The sequence below is a fragment of the Ornithorhynchus anatinus genome, chromosome 9 (genome assembly GCF_004115215.2).
Source record: "Ornithorhynchus anatinus isolate Pmale09 chromosome 9, mOrnAna1.pri.v4, whole genome shotgun sequence".
Lineage (NCBI taxonomy): Eukaryota > Metazoa > Chordata > Mammalia > Monotremata > Ornithorhynchidae > Ornithorhynchus > Ornithorhynchus anatinus.
Window position 1 is genome coordinate 38,621,679 of NC_041736.1, and position 17,707 is coordinate 38,639,385.

The 17,707-nt window shown below is 47.6% G+C and overlaps 1 protein-coding gene across 14 annotated transcripts in view; it reads right to left on the bottom strand.

Moving 5' to 3' along the window:
• Positions 1 to 261: 261 nt before the first annotated feature.
• The window catches only part of YPEL5 (yippee like 5), a 35,302-nt gene continuing 17,856 nt past the window's right edge, over positions 262 to 17,707 (bottom strand). The window contains exons 3-6 of one of the 14 annotated variants that reach the window (XM_029071914.2): positions 11,230 to 11,277; positions 4,989 to 5,069; positions 3,567 to 3,741; positions 262 to 2,399 (exon numbers count right to left, since the gene is read on the bottom strand). In XM_029071914.2, the coding sequence (XP_028927747.1) occupies positions 2,175 to 2,399; positions 3,567 to 3,707 (366 nt within the window). In that variant the 5' untranslated portion in view covers positions 3,708 to 3,741; positions 4,989 to 5,069; positions 11,230 to 11,277 and the 3' untranslated portion in view covers positions 262 to 2,174. Of the gene's footprint in view, positions 2,400 to 3,566; positions 3,742 to 4,988; positions 5,070 to 5,901; positions 5,966 to 7,088; positions 7,359 to 7,582; positions 7,655 to 11,157; positions 11,182 to 11,229; positions 11,282 to 17,707 lie in introns of those variants that run through there. The other 13 variants (XM_039913015.1, XM_029071918.1, XM_007656328.4 and 10 more) reach the window with 13 other exon arrangements.

Here is a 17,707-nt window from a genome sequence, read left to right on the forward strand (position 1 = left end):
ATTCTTCTGCAAGACGATCACAATATGCAAGAGAAATATTCTAATGAGGGCTTAAGAGCGTTGCCTTCTGCTAATGGAAGCTCTGTAAAAAGTATATTGAAGAGGGGCCTTTCCTTGATGTAATTTTCGACAAGATGTTGCTTGATTAAGCCATTTATTTGTCCCTAACCTCATCTCCTGGGCATACAGTAGGGAAGTCAAATTCCCTAAAATGAAAAGTACCGTAATCAAGCTAAAACTCAGAAACCAACAGAGCATAGGTTTATAGGTTGCAACGGACTTTATCAGGACAAAATGGTACAGCGGCATATTAAAGGCCGGGCAAACAAGGTAGCAGGAAGGTATCAACATAGGGCTAAGCATATTACTTTATTACATTCTACTAGCAAAAGTTTACAATGCTGCAGCTGAAACATGCCACTCTGATTTTAAGTTTGCAAGAGACCCATGTGGTAACGAATGGGTTTTAAATATTTCCAAAATGTGTCAATGGAGACGCGAGGAAAAGAAGTCCCAATTCGAACAGTAACAATACTGCCCTTATCCTAAGGGGAGACAGAAGTACCCAACCAGGAGCTCAAATCCACCGGGCTCTGCCCTGCAGGTCAATCAATCGCTCTTATTTATTGAGCATTTACGGTGTGCAAAACACTGTATTGGGTGTTTGGGAGAATACACTACAACAAAGTTGATAGACAGGTCCCTGCCCACAACAAAGCTCATTCAGACCAGTTAAAGACCATTAGAGGTTTGGACAGGCACAAGGTCTGTCTTTATTCTATGCAGATACACCAGGGATTCAATGGATTTTTTGACTATTGACAAGACAGTCTACCTTTATGGAGCCAGGGGCAAAAACATGAGCTTTTTGGAATGTGTAAGACAGCAGCTGTGGATTAATGCAAATCTGGTCCCCAGTATCAAGACCTTCAGTAAAACTCTATTGTAGTGTACTCTCCAAAGCAATGCTCTACACACGAGTGCTCGATAAATACCACCAGCGTCTCGATATCACATGAAGTTCTGATTTAAAACAGTTGATTTTCCCAGGGGAATAATTCGTTTCTAATAAATGGATCGGCTGGGTCTGCACCGCTAGCCGAAGCACAGGTTGGAAAGTCCTGCCAGAGGGAGAACGCACAGCAGAAACGGGGATGTGGCAAAATCTACTAAATGTAGCCGTGCTCGAAGACAGGGTGTTTAAATCTGTCTTCCCCTTCTTTTTTAAACAGATGCAAATTACATCCTTTCTGCAGGAACAAGTGATGCCAGTTTCCTCTTGGATTGTTTTTTGACTAGAGCATCATGGGTTTCAAAACAAATTTAATCACAACATTTTCAGTAACCTCATTCTTGGCACGTTTAACATAAAAGATGAAGAGAAAAATACCTTTGTTGCTGCAATAATTACTTAGCAAATCCCCATCACAATTTTTTGACTGTTAAAGCAACACAGGACCAGAAATGTACACCGATTACTTTATTTTATATTACTTCTATGCTTAAGTTACAGGAAAAAAATTAAAAGACAACCAAGTAGTTCTGCCCCATCCTAAAAACGTTTCCAATCGACACCGATCGTGTGGAGACGTAACTGGGAATGATGACATCTTCGGGCCAAAACTGACAAGGAAGAGTGGGCTCTTTGCTACTGTTCAACCCCAACAAGAATATGGCACAATGGCGAGCACAAGCCATACTAACACTGAACCTTTTAGCGCTGGTCACAAATTCAGATCCCTTACTCTAAGCTAGCAAAATCAGGGAAAGTTATCACTTAAAAAGTTTTTTTAAATTAAGCCCCCCCCCCCCCAAAAGAAGTTTCAAAACCACCCTTCCAAGTTTATGCGGGGAAAAAAAAAGTTTTGCTCTCAAATCCTAGCTTTTTTCCCTTCAGCCCACTGTATAGCAAGCAGATTCACTATTGGATTTCAAGATGTAAGTAGAAGAGGGAAAGAGGTAATGACATCTGCATAGTATTCTTGCTATACACAGGTGGGGGATGGAAAATATAAAATAAAAAAAAAAAGAGAAAGGTTCCATCAAATCCTCACAACCTCTGTTTCACAGTTCGTGTACCAGAATCGGATGCTAAGGTGACAGTGTATGTAAGTAGAATTTTTTTCTCTGATTCAGTGAAGGAAACCTGGGAGGAGATGACAGTCTCTTTCTCTTCAAGAATTATCGGACGGCACGTGCTCCTCAAAGCCCTCGCTCTCTCGAACCAGGGCCCGTTCCAGGATCACGCGGCCCTCTTTATAACGCTGGCTGTCTTCGGTGGCAAACTCATAGATCCAACCTAGTTTGCTATTGCAGTTTTTGCAGCTCACGTCTCGAACCATGTGGCGGCCGGTGAGCATAACCCGGTCCTGAACTTCACTGTACTGCAGGTTCACTACCTGAGGAAAATCACAGAAAGAAAGAGCCGGGACGGGAGTCACTTGTCAAATCCAAGAAACGCGGACAGGGTAGGATGAAAGCCCATCCCGGGTTGTCTTCGGAGTTCTCTCCCGGAAAATCTGGGTACCCACCATTAATTGCAAAAGACTCCAAAATGCAGGAGAGCGCAATCGGGGTGAGCTCCGGCCACTAAAGTATTTGAAAAAATTTCAAGTGGGCCTGGGGTTTATGATGACTTTAGGGAGCGTTTCAGACAGAAAGACAGACAAATCCCTCAATTCTAACCAGGCACAACACGAGGCCCAAATAAAATGTCTTCAGATACGAAGGACAATTATAGTTCTCACGCCTTACTCAAGCATCACCACTTTACTCTTTAAGTTTTTTACTGAAGGACTACAGGTGAGAACGTAATTAATTGTATTAAAATAACTAGTTCCAGTAAGCATGGCCTCGTGGATACAGCACAGGTCTGGGAGTCTCTGTGCCTCAGTTGCCTCATCTGCAAAATGGGGATTAAGACTGTGGGCCCCACTGGGACACAGACTGTGTCCAACCTGATTAACCTGTATCTACCTCGGGGCTTAATACGGTACCTGGCGCGTGCTAAGTGCTTAATGGATACCAGGAAAACAAAATTAAATGAAATAAAAGAATATATAATGAAAAACCTGGATTTAGGTCATGGCATTTTCAGTTCCAAATGGCTTGTTCAGAGGTTGAGTGAGGCTTTCTAAATAATAATATTTGGAGTGTTCGTTAAGCACTAAGCCCATATAGGGCTCACAGTCTGAGCAGGAGGGAAAAACAGGTATTTAACCCTCATTTTACTGGTGAGAAAACTGAGGTCTAGAGAAGATAAGTGACTTGACCAAGGTCTCGCAGCAGGCAAGTGATGGGGCTGGAATTAGAGCACAGGCCATCTGACTCCCAGGCCCAAGATCTTCCCATTAGAACTTGATTTTAATTCCAGCTACTGAAGAAAATGACAAGCTTCTAGAGGAATTTGAATAAGAATAAGACTACTGCTTCAAATGAAGCAATTTCTTTGTCTCTCTCTCTCTCTCTCACACACACACATACACACAGGTAAGATTTCTTCTCTTTAACCCAGTTTTCCCACAAGTTGAAGGAAGCAAGACTTCACAGCATTTCTTCTTACCAACCTTGTTAAAGAGAAAAGCTCTCCCGGTGGCTCCAGTAAAACGTGTGGAGATGAGTTCCGATCGGTTGGTCAGGATCGTGTCACAGTTTGCACAGGAAAACAGGCGAGTGCCGCCAATGTGATCGAGAAAAATTCTACCCATTTTGGAGTGTTGCTTAATTCAAGCTCTAAAAGAACTAAGGACAAAAGAGGGGTAAAAAAAAGAGAAGAGGGAGAGTTTAATAAATATTGAGATCGAATATACGGACCTTCAGAGCTCTAACCTAGGATTTTGATGTAACATACCAACATGGAAGGCATTTTATTTAATTTAAGGATACCATTAGTCTCTCAAGTTGTTCAGAGCTCTAACCTAGGATTTTGATGTAACATACCAACATGAAAGGCATTTTATTTACTTTAAGGATGCCATTAGTCTCTCAAGTTGTAAAAACACCCAAGATACCAGTGAGAATAGGCTCCCCGTACATAAAGACCAGAAAACAGGATAGATCACTCATTTGTAAATAGCAGGAGGTGATTTAATATGCTGAAAGTGGCTCTGGTCGCAGTGTTTTGCAAGCGAGTCTCCTTTAGGGAAGTGGAGGCAGAGTAAAGGACAAAACAGTTCACATTTGCTACCAAAGGGTGAAGCAAGTCACTCTGCCCAAATAGTCTGCATTGTCCTGATTTTACTTTTAAAAGAAACTTGTGGACTGTCAGCTCCCTGAGGGCAGGGATCAAATCTACCAACTCTATTGTATTGTACCTTCTCAAGTGCTTAGCGCCTAGTAAGCACACAATAAATACCACTGACTGACTGAAACCTCGTTCTGATCAACAGTATTAATGCATTTACTGAGTACATATTATACAATCAGAGAATACAATATAACAGAGTTGTTAGACATGTCCCCTAGTTCCCCAAGTCACAAATTCAGGGAAGGAAATTCCACAATGGCTTACAACTCTGACCATCTTCATCAAAATAAAAACTTACGTTCTAGACTCAAGGCCCCAACAGAGCAATATGCCGTAATGCTGTTTCATTTAAATCCTGAAAAGTGAAACTCTTATCAAGGCTGTTTCTCAAAAGAAGACCTTAAGAGAAGAAGCAGTTTGGCCTAGCGGCTAGAACACAGGCCTGGAGTCAGAAGGATCTGGGTTCTAATCCCGACTCCACCACTCGTCCGGTGAGTGACCTCGGAAAAGTCACTCAACCTCTTCGGGCCTCGGTTACCTCATCTAAAAAATGGGGATTAAGACGATGAGCCTATGTGGGACATGGACTGTGTCCCACTTGATTAGCTGTGTCCCAAGGCTTAGCACAGTGCTGGCACATAGTAAGTGCTTAAATACCATTTTAAAAAAAAGAAGTCCTGTGAAGAAGGCCTGGTGACTTGTCTGCGGGGAGAAACCATCATGGAAAGGTGAATTTGCTTACCATCATTTCCCTCCTCCTGTTGACAATTAGGGAGGCTGCCAGACATTTGTTAATTTCCTCTATCATTTCCTTTAACTGTACCTTGAATTAAAATAAGTTAATTTAGTCTGATTTAGTCATCTGGGAACTAGCAGTCTCTATATAGGCACACCTCACATAATGAAGTCAAAGGGACACATTTGTAGGGGACTATGCTGTGTGTCAGTTCTCTGGGAACATATTAAACGATTAAGTCGGATCTCAGGATGAAAAATGTGCAACTTAAAAAAACGCAACAAGATAGTATCTGTGTGTACATGGAGTTGACGATTGTAGATTTCGCTCTCAACCACCATCACAGCCACAGGCAAGCTTCACCATCAGTGGCGTTTTGGTTTTTTTTTGAGTACAAACGAAAACTACACATTGGTTACACCAATCTTTTTTTGAGAAGTGTCCCACGTTTAATTTAATGAATACTGAAACGAGGTTTTCCATTGTTAAACAAGGTCAATTTTTAGAGGTTTTGATAAGAAGAACAGTACTCCAAGTATTTCAAGTTTCACTAAATTTAGGGAGATGCTAATTATCCCTCAGGTTGTGTTAGCATGAAGGATTAATAGGTTACGCCTTTTCCCTACCTCTCACTTCGCCCTAGCCTCATCCCAATAACGAGACTCAAACCTTCTGCTACTGTTCATTATTTTTCCCCACTGCTGATGGCTAACCAGTGAGCAGTATCCCTAACCCATCTCTGTTCCGTTTCCTCCACTTCCCCGCAAATCATGACTCCTAAAACGGTTCTGCAAAAGTACTTTTCCTGGTTCCAATTATGTAATTCACTATGGAAAAAAAGATCAAAAATATACGTAGAGAACTTTGAGTTATATTGCTCATGTTCAACATCGCTATTTATAAAGTGTCATAAATGTACCCGAGCCTGAAGAATGTGTCAAAGTCTGTGTTAAAGGGGCTAACAACTTACAGGATCTTAGAACCTATAAGAAAAGGGAAAAGGCGCAGTCAACTAAACAAGCAGTTTTTTTTCTTTATTTATAGTATTTCGCATTGTCCTAAGAGCTGGGGTAGATAAAAGATAAACAGGTTGGACTCAGTCCACGCCGCCCCCATGGGGCTCACAGTCTTAATCTCCATTTTACAGATGAGGTAACTGAGGCACAGAGAAGCTAAGTGACTTGCCCAGGGTCACACAGCAGAGAAGTGGTGGAGCCGGGATTAGAACCCAGGTCCTCTGACTCCCAGGCCCGGGCTCTTTCCACTAGGCCCCACTGGGCAGTGCAATGGCAGGCAACTCTCCCCCCTCTTCGGCTGAATGAAGCTTCTCTCAGTCTGAATGTTCGAGAAGCAGCGTGGCCCAGGTGAAAGAGTGCCGGGCTGGGAGTCTGAGGGCCTGGGTTCTAATCCCGGCTCCGCCACTCCTGTGGCTCGAGAAGCAGCGTGGCTCAGTGGAGAGAGCATGGGCTTGGGAGTCAGGGGTCATGGGTTCGAATCCCGGCTCTGCCACTTGTCAGTGACTGTGGGCAAGTTACTTCACTTCTCGGTGCCTCTGTTACCTCATCTGCAAAATGGAGATGAAGACTGTGCGTCGCACTTGGGACGACCTGATCACCCTGTATCTACCCCAATGCTTAGAACAGTGCTCTGCACATGGTAAGCGCTTAACGGATACCAACAGTATTATTATTACGTGACTTCACTCCTCTGTGCCTCAATTCTCTCATGTGTAAAATGGGGATTCAATACTTCTTCTCTCTCCTACTCAGACTGTGAGCCCCATGTGGGACAGGGGCTGCGTCTGCCTGAAAAACCTGTATCTACCCCAGCGTTTAGAACAGTGCTTGACACATACTGAATACTTAAAAAAATACCATTTCTTCTTACGCATGGGACCACACTTCAGCGCCTACTGTGGGCACAGCACCGTACTGAGTTTTGTTCTCCCTCTCCTGGGATTTCTCTTGTCCCTCCCATACAATAATCCACCAAAATCACTCAGTTTTTGAAAAAGTAAAATGTGTAATGTTCTGTGTGATGCTGGAGAGCCATATTTTGGACATTTTCCTTTTAGTAATAGCAATAAAAGTACCGACGTGTGCATACCAGTAATGCTCTCTGAAAACAGAAACACCATTTTCTTTCCGCTGCACATCCTCCAGGAGTGTTCCAAGTAAAATCACGGCTTACTATCCTGCCAAAGGGCCATTAAATGATGCATTTCACGGTTATTTTCTCCCTTTGCCCTCCGAAAGTTATTCATTGTAATTAAACAGCCCCTGCAGAGCCACCCTGGTCCTTTACTTGTCAGGTTTAGCTGTGATCCACTAGATGGAGTTTGGGTCCCAGTGAAGAGCAGCACAAGTAAATTGTTTTTTCTTGAAAGAAGTTTTACCGTTCAGCCTTCGTGAGGGCAAGAGAGTCGGTTGAGTTTTTGTTTTTTCTTGAAAGAAGTTTTGCCATTCAGCCTTCGTGAGGGCAAGAGAGTCGGTGGAGTTGTTGTTTTTTCTTGAAAGAAGTTTTACCATTCAGCCTTCATGGGGGCAAGAGAGTCAGCTGAGTTTCTGCTAAGTCTTAATTCCAACTTTCCTCAAACTTACCCTGGTAGATTTTATGTTACACTGAGCCATGATGTCAAAAATCTCAAGTAAATGATATTCAATATGGGCACACTACAAAAACCAAGAAAATAGGTGCAAATGATTTTTCCTGTATAATCGCCAGCAATACTTACAGTTTATAACTGTAATAATAATAACGTTGGTATTTATTAAGCGCTTACTATGTGCAGAGCACCGTTCTAGGCGCTGGGGTAGATCCAGGGTAATCAGGTTGTCCCACGTGAGGCTCACAGTCTTAATCCCCATTTGACAGATGAGGGAACTGAGGCACCGAGAAGTTACGTGACTTGCCCACGGTGACATAGCTGACGAGCGGCAGAGCCGGGATTCGAACCCATGATCTCTGACTCCCAAGCCCGGGCTCTTTCCACTGAGCCACGGTGCTTCCCGACCCGGCAGAACAATCTTTCAAAGTGGGAGCTTGTATAGAGCAGTGATAATTCATGAACTTGATTTCAAATGGTCTATGTCTGACCCTGGAGGGGAGTCACTGAACAGAGAGTTGTAACACATTCTGAAGAAAATCCTCTAAATCCTTCCTCTCCAACTTCACTTTCCAGTCTGGCCCTCGTAAATCCAAACAGGGCCCGGATACTCTATGGATTTCCCCAACGGCTGCACCAGAATCGGGGTTCCGGGTCAGCCGCGTGAGAAGCAGCACGGCCTTGTAGCGAGAACATGGGCCCGGGAGTCAGAAAGATCCGCGTTCTAATCCGGCTCCCCCACTTGTCTGCCTTTGCCGTGCCTCAGTGACCTCATCTGTAAGCTGGGGACTAAGACTGCGAGCCTCTTGTGGGACAGGCTGTGTCCAGCCTGATTTAGCTCCTTACCCCGGCGCTCAGTTCAGTGGCCGGCACGTAGGAAGTGCTTAAGGGCAATTTAAAAAAAGCCGCCGGGAAAAATCCATGTTGCTTAAACTGCTTTTAGAGGTTGAGAGTAGAAGCCTGCCAGGCCAGATTTTCCAGGTCCACCCAACTCAGTCCTCACCAGGGTCATCCCGCCCGGCCCAATTCCTGCCAGGCGCTGAGGTTTCCGGGTCCGGCCCCCGTCAACTCTGACAACCGAAAGTAGCCGGGACGCACAACCCTTCTCTGTCCCCGACTTTTTAGAAAAATAGGCCGTTGGCACCAGTCGTGGGGGGGGGGGGGGGGTGAACTTCGGCTGCTTCATCCCGGTCAGGTGCGACGATGCCCAGTTTAACGGCAAACCCTTGGCCCCGTACGGTCCTGCGAGCGAGGTGGCCGTCGGCCGTCTGCTTTTCACCCGAACCGTTACCCGAGTTGTACGGTTACGGCACCGGATGGAAGCGCGGCGTTTTGTATTCTAAAAGCCCAGCTCCCTCTGCCGCGATCCCCTGCTGCCTTTCGCTGCAGGGACCTTGGGCCGGCGGGAGGACAGAAAGCAGAAGGAGTTTTAGAACGAATGGGGGGGAAGGAGGTTTTCCGGTGGAAAACCAGGATAATCACTGTACTTCCAGGGGAACGTGGTGTACTTCTCCGAGGCGGGCACGTGACATCATCAAGCGGCACTGTGTGCCAGCGGCCCGCATGGGATGATGAATCTAGCTCTCTGGGTCCAGTTTTCACGACAGCTGTCACCTAATAATAATGTTGGTATTTGTTAAGCGCTTACTATGTGCCATGGACTGTTCTAAACGCTGGGGTAGACATAGGGGAATCAGGTTGTCCCACGTGGGGCTCACAGTCTTAATCCCCATTTTACAGATGAGGGAACTGAGGCACAGAGAAGTTAAGTGACTTGCCCACAGTCACACAGCGGACAAGTGGCAGAGCTGGGATTTGAACTCATGAGCCCTGACTCCAAAGCCCGTGCTCTTTCCACTGAGCCACGCTGCTTCCACCTCCACCTTCCACCTCCGACAATAACACCGATAATGGCATTTCTTAAGAACTTTCAATGGGCCAGACACTACGCTGAGCCTCGGGTAGAAGAGAACCAGATTAGAAAGAGTCCCTGTCCGCGTCGGGCTCAAAGTCAGGGAGAGAAACGGATGCTTCATCTCCGTTTTGGAGAGGAGGACACTGAGGCTCAGAGATGATAAAGGACTGGCCCAAGGTCACTCAGCAGGCAAGTGGTGGAGGCACGATTAATGTTGGTATTTGGTAAGCGCTTACTATGTGCAGAGCACCGTTCTAAGCGCTGGGGTAGATACAGGGTCATCAGGTTGTCCCACGTGAGGCTCACAGTCTTCATCCCCATTTTACAGATGAGGGAACTGAGGCCCAGAGAAGTGAAGTGACTTGCCCACAGTCACACAGCTGACAGATGGCAGAGCCGGGATTCGAACCCATGACCTCTGACTCCCAAGCCCGGGCTCTTTCCACTGAGCCACGCTGCTCCTCTGATTAGATTAGACCCCAAGCCCTTTGACCCCCCAGACCCTGCTCCTTCCACTCTACTACGCTGCCTCCCTACTAATTGAGTTAATAATAATAATAATGTTGGGATTTGTTAAGCGCTTACTAGGTGCAGAGCACTGTTCTAAGCGCTGGAGTTGATACAGGGTAATCAGGTCGTCCCACGGGAGGCTCACAGTTAATCCCCATTTTACAGATGAGGGCCCTGAGGCCCAGAGAAGTGAAGTGACCCGCCCACGGTCACACAGCTGACAAGGGGCAGAGCCGGGAGTCGAACCCATGACCTCCGACTCCCAAGCCCGGGCTCTTTCCGCTGAGCCACGCATATGAGAAGCGGTGCGGTCTGGTGGAAAGAGCAGGGACCTGGGTTCTAATCCCGGCTCCGCCACTTGTCTGCTGTGTGACCCTGGGCAAGTCGCTTAGCCTCTCTGGGCCTGTTACCTCATGTGTAAAATGAGGATTAAGATTGGGAGCCCTACATGGGACAGGGACTGGGTCCAACCCTTTTATCTTGTATCTACCCCAGTGCTTAGAAGAGTGCCTAGCACATAGTAAGTGCTCAGCAAGCACCACCCTCATTATTATTATTATTATAATAATGTTGGGATTTGTTCTACCAATGTTACGGGGAAGCAGCGTGGCTCAGTGGAAAGAGCCGGGGCTTCGGAGTCAGAGGTCACGGGTTCGACTCCTGACTCCCGACCAGTTCGCTTCTCTGGTACTCGGTTACCTCATCTGTAAAATGGGGTTTAACTGTGAGCCTCACGTGGGACCGCCTGATGACCCTGTATCTCCCCCAGCGCTTAGAACAGTGCTCTGCACATAGTAAGCGCTTAACAAATACCGACATTATTATTACGTGCCAAGCACCGTACTGAGCACTTTGCTAGCTAAAAGATAAAAGGACTGGACCCAGTCCCTGTCCCACATGAGGCTCACAGTCTAGATAGGAAGGAGAAGAGCTATTTAATCCTAATTCCGCAGATGAGGAAACCGAGGGCCAGAGAAGTTAAGTCCTTTGCCTAAGGTCACACGGCAGCCAAGTGGAGGAGCTGGGATTAGAACCCAGGTCTCTTGACTCTCAAGGCTCTTGCCAGTGGGCCAGGCTTTAGAGCAGAGATGCCCTCTTTTCCTCAGAGGAACAGATGAGTCTGTGGATTACCTGAAATTGCTCACCTCCATTAGCTCAATTAGAGAGTGCTATATTGCTAATTATTCAAATGTGGATGCGTTCGGGCGATGACTCACGTTAACATTCCTATGAGGCGGTGCGGGATCTTGGAAGCTTCTGGGAGTCTGGGGGAAGGAAGATAGGGATGAGTCTGTAGGGACGCTGCCTGTAAACACACAAGCAGCCGCGTTGGCTCCTTTTTTTTTGGCTCCTTTTTTTTTGGGGGCTCCTTTTTTTTTTTTATGGTATTTGTTCAGTATTTACTACGTGCCAGGCACTGTACTAAGCACTGGGGTGGATATAAGCTAATCAGATCGGACACGGTCCATGTCCCATACGGGGCTCACAGTCTTTAAGCAAGTCACTTGACTTCTCTGTGCCTCAGTGACCTCATCTGTAAAATGGGGATTACCTGTGAGCCTCACGTGGGACAGCGCTTAGAACAGTGCTCGGCACATAGTGAGCGCTTAACAACTACCGACGTTATTATTGCTAATCCCCATTCTACAGATGAGGTCACTGAGGCACAGAGAAGTGACTTGCCCGAGGTCACAGAGCCGACAAGTGGTGGATCTGGGATTAGAAGATTAGAACCCAGGTCCTTCTGACTCCCAGGCCTGCGCTCTCTCCGCTAGACCACACTGCCTCTATTTTGGAAGACTAATAGCCGAACTTCAATTTTACCCACACGGGTGAAGGGAACCGGTAGGAAAACCGCCAGTGAGTCTGAATTTCACAGACAAGCGTCACGTTTGTGACTCTTAAGGAGGCGATAAAAGGAATGTTAATAAAAGGCCTTTTAGAAAATGTCATTTGTGGTAATGGTACGGCATTTCCTAAAGACCCATGCTTCACCTACTCTGAGAAAAATACCCCAAAACTATTCGGTGTAAATGATGGAATAGTGCTCTGGACATATCTGTTCTCAGATATTTCTAATTACTAACACACGGTTGACGGCCTCTACGAAAAGCAAGAAGCATTTACAATCTGAGGGCCGATTCTCTTTCTGGAGTTGGCACACAAGTCCTTGATAATCGAGAGTCTTGGGCACAGAAATAAAGGAAGGGAACAAGAATAAGAAAAGTGAGACTACTCCAGAGAGAAGATTATCGGGCCAATGAAAAACAAACAAAAAAACTACTCATTTCAGGACAGAAACTCATTCACGCTCTAGTGTTGGTTAATGTCCCCGATATTTGCAATGTCACCAATTCAAATGTGGTTACCTTAAATTAGCTGCAGTAACCACACTCCAATTTGTAAAAACTTCCAAAGGCGATCGACAGGTATTTTCACCTCCCCAGAGCAGTACAGCCTCTTTTGAAGAATTTATAAATTTCCCCACATTTCAATATTGCACCAATATCATCTAGCACACACCCACATTACTCAACACTAGAACATGAGCTAACGATGCAATTCAGTGAGTCAGCGGGGCAATTATGATTTGTAATCTCCCAGAAGCACCTTTTGGCCTAAGAAACTTCACGGAAGTTAAACTATGAAGTAGCACAATCTTTGCCCTCTGATAAAGAGTGGAAAATAACTGCAAAAGGAAAGATCGTCCCATTCAGGTTCGATGGTTTTGCAGCTTCGGATTTAGAACATCCCAGTTAACGGTTCATCCGCTAGAGAAGCAGCCCGGGCTTGGGAGTCAGAGGTCATGGGTTCGAATCCCGGCTCTGCAACTTGTCAGCTGGGTGACTGTGGGCAAGGCACTTCACTTCTCTGGGCCTCAGTTCCCTCATCTGTAAAATGGGGGTGAAGACTGGGAGCCTCACGGGGGACAACCTCATTCCCCTGTATCTACCCCAGCGCTTAGAACAGTGCTCTGCACGTAGTAAGCGCTTAACAAATACCAACATTATTATTATTATTACCTGGGCAACAAATTCGGATCTCATTTAGGGCCTTGCAAATCCTCTCCCCCTCAGCTTTTAAAAAATTGGTATTTGTTAAGTGCTTGTTATGTGCCCGCCACTGTACTAAGCGCTGGGGTAGCTACATGAGGCCTCCAGTCTTAAACCCCATTTTAGAGACGGGATAACGGAGGCCCAGAGAAGCGACGTGACTTGCCCGAGGTCACACAGCAGCCACGTGGCGGAGTCAGAATTAGAACCCAGGTCCTTCGGACTCCCGGGCCTGTGCTCTTTCCACTAGGCCAGGTTGCTTCTCCTTACAATACTCGTGCGCGTCTTCCTCAGTGCCTACGGCACACAGGAGGTATTAGGTAGAATATAAGGCCGTTGTGGGCAGGGATTGTCTCTCTTTATTGCCGTATTGCACTTTCCAAGCACTTAGGACAGCGCTTTGCACACACTGAACGCTCAATAAATAGGACTGAAGGGTATAAGTGCTTTGTAAATTCAGGTTCTCATTTCCCCCCTCAACATCCCTGTAAGGTAGGGAGCAACAGGTAATAGTTTCCTTTTCTTTTTCTCACTTCCCCTCTAGACTGGAAGGGGACAGGGAAGATGTCTTCTGACTCTATCGTACTCTACTCTCCCAAGAGCTTAGCACAGTGTTCTGCATTCGGTCAGCACTTAAATACTATTAATAATGTTGGTATTTGTTAAGCGCTTACTACGTGCCGAGCACCGTTCTAAGCGCTGGGGTGGATACAGGCAATCAGGTTGTCCCACGTGAGGCTCACGGTTAATCCCCATTTTCCAGATGAGGTCACTGAGGCACAGAGAAGTGAAGTGACTCGCCCACAGTCACACAGCCGACGAGCGGCAGAGCCGGGAGTCGAACCCATGACCTCTGACTCCGGAGCCCAGCCTCTTTCCACTGAGCCATTGATTGACTGATTCCAGATGAGGAAACTAAAAGAGATTAATTGATTTGTCAAGAGGTCACATAGACTAAGGGCGATTGAGAGACTGGAACCCATTCATTCATTCCTATTTATTAAGCGCTTACTTCATTTATTCATTCAAAAGGTACTTATTGAGCGCTTACTGTGTGCAGAGCACTGTACTAAGCACCTGGAAAGTACAATTCAGCAATAAAGAGAGACAATCCCTGCCCACACCAGGCTTACAGTCTAGAAAGTCCATTCATTTCAGTAGCATTTACTGAGTGCAAAGCACTGACCTAAGTGCTTGGTAGAGAACACTACAACTATAAATAATAATAATAACGGTATTTGTTAAGCACTTATTATGCAAAGCACTGTCCTAAGCGCTGGGGGGATACAAGGTGATCAGGTTGTCCCACGTGGGGCTCACAGTCTTGATTCTATTTATTGCCACTGTTCTTGTCTGTCCATCTCCCCCGCTTAGACTGTGAGCCCGTCGAAGGGCAGGGACTGTCTCTGTTACCGATTTGTCCATTCCAAGCGCTTAGTACAGTGCTCTGCACCTAGTAAGCGCTCAATAAATACTATTGAATGAATGAATAAACCCCGTTTGAAAGATGAGGGAACTGAAGTCCAGAGAAGTGACTTGCCCAAAGTCACACAGCTGATAAGTGGCGGAGCCGGGATTAGAACCCACGACCTCTGGCTCCCAAGCCTGTGCTCTTTCCACTGAGCCACTTCAATCGTATTTGAGTGCTTACTATGGGCAGAGCACTGTACTAAACGCTTACATTCCCTGCCCACAATGAGTTTATAGTCTAGGGGGGGTCTTGAGTCTAGATCCAGGTCTCCTTGACTCGCAGACTAGTTCCACCATACCACCCTGCTTCCACCATTCATTCGATAGTATTTATTGAGCGCTTACTATGTGCAGAGCACTGTACTAAGCGCTTGGAATGGACAGATCGGTAACAGATACAGTCCCTGCGCTTAGACGGGCTTACAGTCTAATCGGACGGGCTTCCATACTAACAGAAACCCGAGGGAAGCCAAATACTTGGAAAATATTACAGCACGGCTCAGTGGACAGAGCACGGGCCCGGGAGCCGGCAGGGCACGGGTTCTAATGCCGGCTCCGCCACCTGTCTGCCGTGTGACCCTGAGCAAGTCACTTAGAGAAGCAGCGTGGCTCAGTGGAAAGAGCCCGGGCTTGGGAGTCATAGGTCATGGGTTCGACTCCCGGCGCCGCCACTTGTCAGCTGTGTGACTGCGGGCAAGTCACTTCACTTCTCTGGGCCTCGGTTACCTCATCTGTAAAATGGGGATGAAGACTGTGAGCCTCATGTGGGACAACCTGATTATCCTGTATCTACCCGAGTGCTTGGAACAGTGCTCTGCGCATAGTAAGCACTTAAATACCAACATTATTACTTCACTTCTCTGGGCCTCATCTATAAAATGGGGATTGAGGCTGGGGGCTCCACCTGGGGCAGGGGCTGTGGCCAACCCGATTTGCTTGTTATCAACCCCTGGCGCTTAGTACGCTGCCTGGCACGCAGTAAGGCCTTATCCAATGCCATAATTATTCCTTATGAATGAATATAATTCATTGAGAAGCAGCTTGGCTCAGTGGAAAGAGCCCGGGTTTGGGAGTCAGAGGTCATGGACTCGAATCCCGATTCTGCCACTTGTCAGCGTGTGACCGGGGGCATGTCGCTTCACTTCTCGGTGCCTCATTTACCTCATCTGTAAAACGGGGATTAACTGTGAGCCTCAGGTGGAACAACCTGATGACCCTGTATCTACCCCCGCGCTTAGAACAGTGCTCTGCACAGAGTAAGCGCTTAACAAATACCAATATTATTATCATGACGATTGTGAGCCCCATGTGGGACAACCTGATGACCTTGTATCCCCCCCGCAGCGCTTAGGACAGTGCTTCCCCTCCCCTCAGCACCGTGCATATTTCCATATATTATTTATCACCCTATTTATTTTGTTCATGATGTGTGTATCTCTATAATGCTACTCTTCTTGATGACGTTGTTTTGTTTTCTTCTGTTTTGCTTTGCTGTCTCCCCCGTTGAGACTGTGAGCCCATCTCCGGGCAGGGATCTGTTGCGGAATGGTCCATTCCAAGCGCTTAGTCCAGTGCTCTGCACCTAGTAATTGCTCAAGAAATACTACTGAATGAATCTGTTGCGGAATGGTCCATTCCAAGCGCTTAGTCCAGTGCTCTGCACCTAGTAATTGCTCAGTAAATACTACTGCATGAATGAATCTGTTGCCGAATGGTCCACTCCAAGCGCTTAGTCCAGTGCTCTGCACATAGTAAGCGCTCAATAAATACTACTGAATGAGTGAATGGCTGTGAGCCCCACATGGGACAACCTGATGACCTTCTATCTACCCCAGCGCTTAGAACAGTGCATGGCACATGGCAAGCGCTTGACAAATACCATTACTATTATTATTATTATTATTAAGGCCTCGTTAAGGGACAGGGCCGCAGCATTAAGCCCGGCCATTCACTGCAGTGAACCCCCGACGCATGCGCGCGCAGCCCTCTCCCTCCCCTCCGCCCCTCCCCTCCGCGCATGCGCCCACTGCCTTCTTCCTCCCCTCCGCCCCCTCCCCTTCGCGCATGCGCGCACTGCCCCCTCCCTCCCCTCATGCGCGCACTGCCCTCTCCCTCCCCTCATGCGCGCACTGCCCGCTTTCCCCCCCCCTCTCCGCGCATGCGCACACCGCCATCTCCCGCTCCTTCGCCCCCTCCCTTCCGCGCATGCGCGCACCTCCCTCTCTCCCTCCCCTTCGCCCCCTCCCTCCCCTCCGCGCCTGCGCACACCGCCCTCTCCCTCCCCTCCGGGCCCCCCCCCTCCCCTCCGCGCCTGCGCGCCCCGCGGCTCGGCCCAGGCTGGCGCGCCTGCGCGCCTCCAAAGGGACCTAGGCAACAGCTGATTCGGCGTCACGTGACTGGGGGGGGGGGGAGGGGGGAGAGCCAATCAGAAAACGCCCAGCGGCTCAGGACTGGCGCCTCGCCCGACTTGCAGCACAATAACACACAAGCCGGAAACAGCTGACCCGAGCAAGAGACACAACAGACCTAAGAGGCTGGGCTGAGTCAGGCAGGGAAGTTTAGGCCTGGCTGGGAGGCCACCTCAAGCTTTTGCACTTCCCCACATTAAGAGTTCAGTGCTTTGCACACAGTGAGCGCCCAAAGTTTAGGCCCGGCCAGGACGCGGCCTCAAGCTTTTGCACTTCCCCACATCAGGAGTTCAGTGCTTTGCACACAGTAAGTGCGGAAAGTTTAGGCCCGGCTAGGATGCAGCCTCAAGCTTTGTCATTTCCCCCCATTAGGAGTAAAGTGCTTTGCACCCAGTGAGCGTGGATAGTTTGGGCCCGGCGAGGACGCAGCCTCAAGCTTTTGCACTTCCCCACATTAGGAGTACAGTGCTTTGCACACAGTGAGCGCGGAAAGTTTAGGCCCGGCTAGGGGCCAGCCTCAAGCTTTTTCACTTTCCCACATTAGGAGTACAGTGCTTTGCACATAGTGCGGAAAGTTTAAGCCCGGCTAGGACGCAGCCTCAAGCTTTTGCACTTCCCCACATTAAGAGTACAGTGCTTTGCACACAGTGAACGCCAAAAGTTTAGGCCCGGCTAGGACGCAGCCTCAAACTTTGTCACTTGCCCACATTAGGAGTAAAGTGCTTTGCACACAGTGAGCGCGGAAAGTTTAGGCCCGGCTAGGA